At 37.1% G+C, this 8,527-nt stretch overlaps 1 protein-coding gene across 1 annotated transcript in view; it reads left to right on the top strand.

Moving 5' to 3' along the window:
* The first annotated feature begins 3,148 nt into the window (after positions 1 to 3,148).
* LOC144646870 (uncharacterized) overlaps positions 3,149 to 8,527 on the top strand; it is a 107,555-nt gene continuing 102,176 nt past the window's right edge. Inside the window, exons 1-3 of the mRNA XM_078506574.1 lie at positions 3,149 to 3,403; positions 6,098 to 6,193; positions 7,727 to 7,800. Coding sequence (XP_078362700.1) covers positions 3,149 to 3,403; positions 6,098 to 6,193; positions 7,727 to 7,800 — 425 coding nt within the window. The remainder of the gene's footprint in view (positions 3,404 to 6,097; positions 6,194 to 7,726; positions 7,801 to 8,527) is intronic.

The following is an 8,527-nucleotide window of genomic DNA, read 5'->3' as shown; positions in this document are numbered from 1 at the left end:
AAAGAAACAAATCTAATCAAAAAACATATTTTTCGACAGGTTTTTTAAAACGCAGTACAGCTAGGATATTTGTTTCCTGGTTATCAGGTGTTCACGCCGAAAATCCCGGTGCAAGTTTTTGCATACCTAATTACGAAAGCGATGTGAAAGTCTCAAAATCTAATTTAATTAATTTGCGGTTTTTACTTGGCGCCAAGAAGTCTGCAGGAAGCCTACCGCAAACACGCAATACAAGCGATGTTCATGATAGTTCCAGAAAACAACGTAGACTAATCTGCGCATGCGTTTGGTGTAAATTACGTTGAGTAGTACCACAAGGAGTGCAAAGGGTTTTCTGAAACAAATATATACGTTTGAGATCTTCATATGAAAGTAACGTAGATGTGCTCCAGGTTTTACCTAGGGGTACGGTCAGGTGCTCCCCACCCCCACCCCCTCCACAAGGAATAATTAATTAATTGATATTAATTAATTAATTGGTGATTAAAAGTTTACACCATAGTGCTTTAGCGCCTGAGGGGTTTAGCAGACGACAACCCACCAAACCATCACAATAGTGCATTCTGCACTAAAAACTGAATCAACGAAGCTAGTATTGCCACTTTGCGGAAGGACCATGAAAACCTTTGTGTTGTTGCTTCGACTTTTGAATCATTCTACATTAAAACATCTTTCTCAGTGAAAGAAATCCTTGTGACAACACAATTTTGCCTTAAAATGTTATTTAGATACTTCGATTGCAGTAAAATTGCACGAAACTGCTTAGAAATCTTACCTTGAAAGGGAAACTAGCATATATTTGGCGAAATTTTCTTGATAGAAAGCAACGTTCTGGATTTTTTGGGAAACTTTCGCGCAACTTTTTGAACTATTTGGAGCAACTTTCGAGCACCTTTTTCAGAAATTTCGAGCAACTTTTAAAAACATTTCGAGCAACTTGTGGAAAGCCCTTTCCCCATCTATCACGCCACGCTACGCTTTTGGAGCAAATTGCTGCGTGGGCCTGATCCATAATCCCCAATATGCAATTTAATTGCCTTAGGGCTAAGGTACAAGACCATTGCTAAGGAAAACTTCAAACCTCTCTAATTTCGGCCCCTGGACATCAGCTGGCACGGTCGGCAACACAGATTTTGCGTCTGGATAATGTGTGATATCTGTTGTTAAAATAATTCCTTAAAATTCAAAAAAATGTTCCGGCTGCAACTGACAGAACGATGGGCAACTAGCACATCGGAGAAAGTAAACTTTAACCCAGTCTTTCTCGACCAAAATCTTTCAAAGCGTTTAAAGGTCAAATGAACAGAAATTTCAAAATGCTATATGCCGAAGTGGCGGTGGCTAGTGGTGGATATTTACCGAGCCGCGAAGCGGCGAGGTGAACATCCACCACTAGCCACCGACACTGAGGTGAATTGTTGTTGTAGTATAAACTCAAACAGTTTGATAATATAGCCCGAAAGGATGTATTTTGACTAGTTTATTACGTTAACAGGTACAGTTTTCGTGCGCGAGTTGCTCGAAGGTGAATAGCAAAGGATATTCGGAGTTTGAGTAGCCAATCAGCGCGCGCCAAAAACGCTATCTACTGTTTGAGTATACCTTATTATAGGAATATAACGAAGCATTTTAACAACGCGAACAAAATGTACGCGTAATAAAATTAACGAGAATTTAAGGTGGCCCGCGGGTATTTATGAGGTTGACAGTTCTCTTTTTTTAAGCGCGTTTTAAAACGGGAAAACGTAAAGCGATTGCTTAATTTTTTGAGAATCTGAATATATAATGCTTAAATTATATAAAATGATAAATTTTATGGCGATCAAACGCGATTTGTTTAAGTTATGAGCGATTTTCGGAAGCCTTCGTTTTTAATAAAATGGTATTATTTTTAAAATGCCACGGTGAATTTTTTTACAATTACCCTAAAACGCTGCCAAACAGTTAAAGTTTACTCACAACAACTTACAGGAAAATCCACTCCGTAGATTTCCTAAACGAGCGACATCTTTATTTTGCCTTTGCCTTTGTTGTGTTATGCGTCTGACTTGACCGTCGCATAAATGTGATACTTATAATAACCCAGTACTAGCCAGTTTTGAGGGATGATGTCACCTTAATCTTGTGTGTAAAAGTTGGAAGGATCGTGTATATACATCAAATGTTAGCAGTCAATAAAGATGGATAGTTTTCAGCCGAATTTTTGAAATTATCAAACAAATGACGTTATTTCAAATTGCGAAAAATTTGTCGATTTGTTTTGCATTTTTTTTAAAGCTGCAGCTAGAACAGGAAATTACAAAGGTTTGTGCCAAGTTTCAGCGTATTCCGTTCATACGGTTTGAAGAATTTCGGTCGCAAAGTCAGATATAGTTGCTTTCCAAGTTCTAATCGCATTGTAAACCTCGCATTTCGAATGAAATTATTCTGCTGTTGTTCGAAGAGAGGTGTTACTTCCAAATTCCGCACGATCATCTGCCGTCAGGGAATACATGTACAGGAACGGTAATTGTCATTTTATAGTAACTATTTCAGGCTGTGTTATTTCCAAGTGGCAGAAGATCATGCGGAATTTGAAAGTAACACCTCTCTTCGAAAACAACAGTATAATTTCATACGAAATGCGGGGTTTACAAAGCGACCAGAACTTGGAAAGCAAATGTGTTCATTGGAGGAGTGAAACAATAGAATGGTTTTCCTTTGAGAAAAAATTATTTTTATGCAAATATCTTTTGTTGTTTTACTCCTCCAACATGGCCGCCACGAACACACTCCATACAATGTCGTCAAAGAGTTTCTAAATTTGCATATAGAAAAAATTCATTTACAAGCACTACGTGGACGATCACAATGTTCCAACGCCTGCGTCTCTGTTAAATCAATTTCAAGTGCTTGCAAAGTGTAAGAACAAAATAGATTGCCTAATCTAAGAGATATTTTTCATTCGCAGCTGCGACCAATCCTTAACGTACAAACGTACTCTGGCCGTGAAAAAGTATTCACCTAGGAATTTTTACTTTATGCAAATTTAGAAACTCTTTAACGACATCGTATATTTAAGTTTATTTTATAAAATTAGTTGATTACGATTATTTTCGACTTATTATTTCTGGACTGAATACAGATTTTGGGAAACTTCAAATTGAATATGGAGGGAAAAGACCTGATACCAAGCAATGACTCTATGATCATGGAACCAGACAGCTTCAATGGGCTACACATGAAAAAGGCTGAAAATAAAGTCAGCGATCACGAAAGTGGCTCGGTATTATCAGCAGAGGAAGCGACAACACAAAGGTTTTCATGGTCCCTTAGAAAAGTGACAATACTGGCTTCGCTGTGCCTTGATTCAGTTTTTTCATACGAAGCGCTTTCTATGATTGCACCCTTTTATCCACATGAGGTACGTTCAGTTTTAGGAGAACATTTATTCCTTGTATAATATATAGTAAAAACCTGCGAGTAAGAACCTAACATTTAAGAACCTGTTAGGCTAAAATTTGCAAATTACACCCCATTTTTTATAAGAACCTATTTATCCTAAAATTTGAAAATAGGTTCTTATTTTCTAAAATTGATTGAATTTAAAAGTGTTTTCTTTGGGGGGAAAAGTTTGGACAAGGCTTTACTGTATACAATGTCATGTTCTGAATTTTATATATAAGTGCTTTATTTTTACTTAAACACTTCCTTGGTATTCGAGATGGTATGTTTGTACTTATAATAGGCCGAACATCACTAAAAGTTCTCTTAGCAACAATGTAAACTTTTCCTCGGAAAATAAGAACCTATTAAGAACCTAAATAGCCTAACTGTATGTGTTAACTACTATCAAGAGAAAATATTTTCTCTTGCTATCATTTATGTAGGAACCTGTTTAGACTAACCTGGAAAAAACTAGGTTCTTACTCGCGGGTTTTTGCTGTATCTTGCATTTTCACATGTGCATGCAAAATTTCTATTGTGACGAAATAAAAATTGGCCATAACAGGTATAAGTCTCTTTGGCCAACTCACCTCCCCAACCCCGCAAATTAGCCCATGGTTGTGGATCAATCTGTCTGCTAGCAAAATAAATATATGTTACTGATATAAACCCTACGCCATCTAACTTTCCATTTTAACCCTTATTATGCTAAGCCCGGATTTTTCAGGGATTTGGAGGAATGGCCATCCATTCAACCACTTGTGAAAATTTCATTAAAAACTTACTGCAGTGTCAGAAAGTGCATTTCTAGCCAGGTTTAGAGAAATTTAGCACCGTAGCGCAAAAAAAAAATCAATTTAACGGTTAGAAAAAACATGTTTTTTGGAGTAATTTCAGCATACTAAGGGTTAACTAAGGTCATCAAAAAATAGAAATAACATACACGCAATATGGTTGTCATAGAAGAAAGTAAAAAAGTCACAAGTCAAATAGGAATTAATTAAGCGCATGCATGAAATTGATTCGTACAAACGGCCTTAAAATGCCTCAAAATACGACTTAATCAATTTATCTTGTCACAGGATAAAAAAGTGAACTCAAAGTGTGCAGATAAAAACTCGTGAGTTTCCCGTAAATGCTACCATTTATGAAACTACGCCGTAATTAATTCCTATTTACCATTTTGTTTCTAAGACAATGTTATTGCAATTAGGTGTATCTCTCATCAGAGTCCTAATGTCATTTCTGATCAAAAACAGGTTTTTTATGCCCCTTTAGCCCCCCGGGAAATAATTAACCTCCACTCTTAACCACCACTCTAAACTCCATATCTCTCATAAAGTTGTAAAAAGAAAAGAAGGGTTAACTAATCCGGTCGTATATTTTTAATAAACCAGCCTTTTATTCAAGCAAACATATACACTTAGGGCCGAATCGCACTAGCGGACAAATTTTGTAACAAATGGTAGATTTCATCATTAATGAGTCACTTGTTGCAGAACTTAAGTGCGATTACGTTTTTCGAGACCTACAACTTGTCCAACATTTTAGGAAAACAAAGAAGCAGCTGTCTTATGATTGGTCCGCGTTGCACGCGCGATACATTTTGTCAAACAATTGCAAAAACAAGTGCGTACGACTTGTTGGACAAGGGCAAATTTTGTCAAAACGGACAAATCATCAAAGGGGCCGAAGTCCTGCCTCGAGGCAGGACATTTCATGACAAGTCGCATTCCCATGCCCTCGTAATGCCAGATAACAATACGTTGTTGATTGGCTATTGTGTTTGGCCCAAACTGGACCTAATAACAACACGCACACCAAAATTTTTGCGATAGTATGCACCGTGATGTGGCTCTCACTATCATAATTCAGCCGCAAAATCTTTCCGCGATAGGAAAGGCATGTTTATAAGCGAAGTATTTGCCCAATGTAAGAATGAGAAAAGAAAAAGTTATCTTGAGACGACTCATTATTCCACTGCATGAGAACACGCGTGCTCTAAATGCAAATTTTTTAGAATTTTTTTACCGCGTGGTACTGCATATTAAATGTTTGCCCAAGACGGCCGTGCTGAGAAATGTACAGGGATGCCAGAAGCACGTGCAAAGCTATTGTACAAATAATTTCACCTTTTGTTCTCTTCAAGATGTCTCTGACTTGTCGCGACAATTTTGTTTTTGTCAAAAATGTCATGACATTTAAAACTTGTCCGCTAGTGCGATTCGGCCCTTAGACATGAACCTGACTGGGATGCTGTGCTTATTTGCAAAGAGACTGTTTTGTCTGTTTACTTAATAAAAGGCACACTGTCACGGGGGTTTAATGCTTTTCGGTAAAAAAGTACTAAAATTGGCGAATAGGTCTTCCCGTACATGAAATACTCCTAGTACATCAAGATGGAGATATGAAAATTGTTGTTGTCAAAGGAAGAAGGAAGCCATAATAATTTTTAGGTGTTTTTCCAGTCCACAAGGACAAAACTTAAAAAAATTAGCCTGACTGTTTCAAGTTGAGATCTAAACTTCTGATGGCATCACAATAATATCACATGTTTATCACTTCATGTACACTTGCATGGTGATTGTTTACAAAATTGGACCACTATTCGTAGGCTCTTTAATTTTTGAAGTGAAACTAGTGACAGTATCCCTTTAATTTCCTCCAACAGGCAGAAGTCAGGGGAGTATCCACCGCCGTGGTGGGTCTTATCTTTGGAACTTATCCATTTATGGTCTTCATCTTTGCTCCTATCTGTGGACTTCTGGTTAGCAGTTTTAGTTACGGATTTGTCACGGATTTTAGCCAAACTTAGGCATAGGAAATGACCATTGAATTCGTTTAAATATATAAAATAACCTGTAAAAACAGTGAAGGAATATTTAAATTAAATAACACACCAAATGAAAAAGAAGGACGGATGGCCAAAAGTTTCGAAGATTGAAACGGATTGTGATATGGGTTTTTGAAATATGGTCCGGCGGAACAGTTTTCAAAGTTAATCTTGTCTGCTTGTAACTCTAAATTTTAACGCCCAGTCGACACATTTGGCTGCAATGAAGCTATACACCACTTTCATAATGGCGGCCAATTTATTTATTCTTTTATATGTATATTAATTAGCCCTACTGGCCTCGTCAGCATGTGAAAAATTCAAAAGAATTTTTACTCTAAAACGAGGCCAGTAGGGCTAATTAACATAATAATAATAATAATAATAATAATAATAATAATAATAATAATAATAATAACAGTTCTTAGCACGCACTTTACATACGTCTCAGTGCGTTTACATTTGAAGACTGAAGGGGCATTCTTTACTGTTGTTGGTAGTGTGTTCCAAAGTCTCGACGCAGCAATGGAAAAGGCCCGATCTCCGTATGTAGAGGTGGCCGATCTTGGAAACTAAGCAAATTTTGCGAGGCCGAGCGTAGACAACATACATATAAAACGAGGCCAGTAGGGCTAATTAACATAATAATAATAATAATAATAATAATAATAATAATAATAATAATAATAATAACAGTTCTTAGCACGCACTTTACATACGTCGCAGTGCGTTTACATTTGAAATTTAAAAGTAAAAATATAAAAACCCGATTTAAATTACAATCAGATAAAAATACGCTAAGGATAACCTAATTTAGTTACAATTGATAAAAAAATAAAAATAAAAATGACAATAAAAACATGGCGAACTTGTTAAAAATATATCGACCTAAATAAATATGTCTTTAAAAGTGTTTTAAAAGTGGAGACTGAAGGGGCATTCTTTACTGTTGTTGGTAGTGTGTTCCAAAGTCTCGGCGCAGCAATGGAAGAGGCCCGATCTTCGTATGTAGAGGTGGCCGATCTTGGAAATTTAAGCAAATTTTGCGAGGCCGAGCGTAGACAACATACATATAAAAGAATAAATAAATTGGCCGCCATTATGAAAGTGGTGTATGGTTTTGTCATAGAATTAAGTTTAGTTTAAGAATTTTATCATCATCAATTCTCGTCGCGCCAGTAGGCGCATAAGGCCGTAGTTTAAGAATTTAATTTAAGAATTAAGTTTCATAGCGAGTATTTGACAAAATTTGATAACATAAACTTAACTGACTTAGCCGTGACACAGTCCCTTTAATCATTATTAAAAGATATTACCCAAAGAATCATGCTGCCTTGAAATACGTTATGAATTTAGAGTTATAATGTTATTTCTCATTTGTCCTTAGTGCCTTACTGTCCCATAGCTGTAGAGGTTAAACTGTTGTACATCCATTTTTAAAATAATTAATTTGTGGTTATTTGGCAGATAGCAAAGTATGGCCCTAACAGAGTTCTCTTGTTTGGCATGTTTTCTGGTGGGACATCTTTGATCACGTTTATGTAAGAATGGATATCGCCCTGATTAACCTTTGTCTAAGACTGTTCACAACCTTTCTCTCTCTTTTTTTCGACACAAAAGAACGCGACAGAACCAGAGAGCGACGCAATCGCGAAGCTCCCCGTCCTTCACCCCCTCGCGTCTCGTAGTTCTAGTAGCATGATTCTCTTCCTGCGCTCAATGACCGAAGAAAAAGACGAGAAAATACAGGGTTGTTCACAGTCTATTACTGTCTTTGAATTTAGTAATATTTATATTTGATGTTTTTATATTTATGATGGATAACACGTCGAGAAGCTGCTCACTCCTTAAATCTTCCCTCTTTCTCTTCTTCCTTCCTTCCTTCCTTCCTTCCTTCCTTCCTTCCTTCCTTCTTTCCTTCTTTCCTTCTTTCCTTCTTTCTCTCCTTTCTTCATTCTTTTCTCCTTCCTCCATTCCTTCATTCATTCATTCCTTTATTTATTCCTTCCTTTCTTCCTTGTTTACTTCCTTGTTTACTTCACTATCATTCCCACCTTCCTTCCTTCCTTCCTTCCTTCCTCCCTCCCTCCCTTCCTCCCTTCCTTCCTTCCTTCCTTCCTTCCTTCCTTCCTTCCTTCCTTCCTTCCTTCCTTCCTTCCTTCCTTCCTTCCTTCCTTCCTTCCTTTTTCCTTCCTTCCTCCCCCTTCCTTCCTTCCTTCCTTCCTTCCTTACTGCCTGCCTGCCTACCTGCAACACTTAGTTATTTTT

This window comes from Oculina patagonica, chromosome 1, assembly GCF_052425735.1.
Source record: "Oculina patagonica isolate OP01 chromosome 1, crgOcupat, whole genome shotgun sequence".
Lineage (NCBI taxonomy): Eukaryota > Metazoa > Cnidaria > Anthozoa > Scleractinia > Oculinidae > Oculina > Oculina patagonica.
This window is presented reverse-complemented; position numbering and strand designations above follow the sequence as displayed.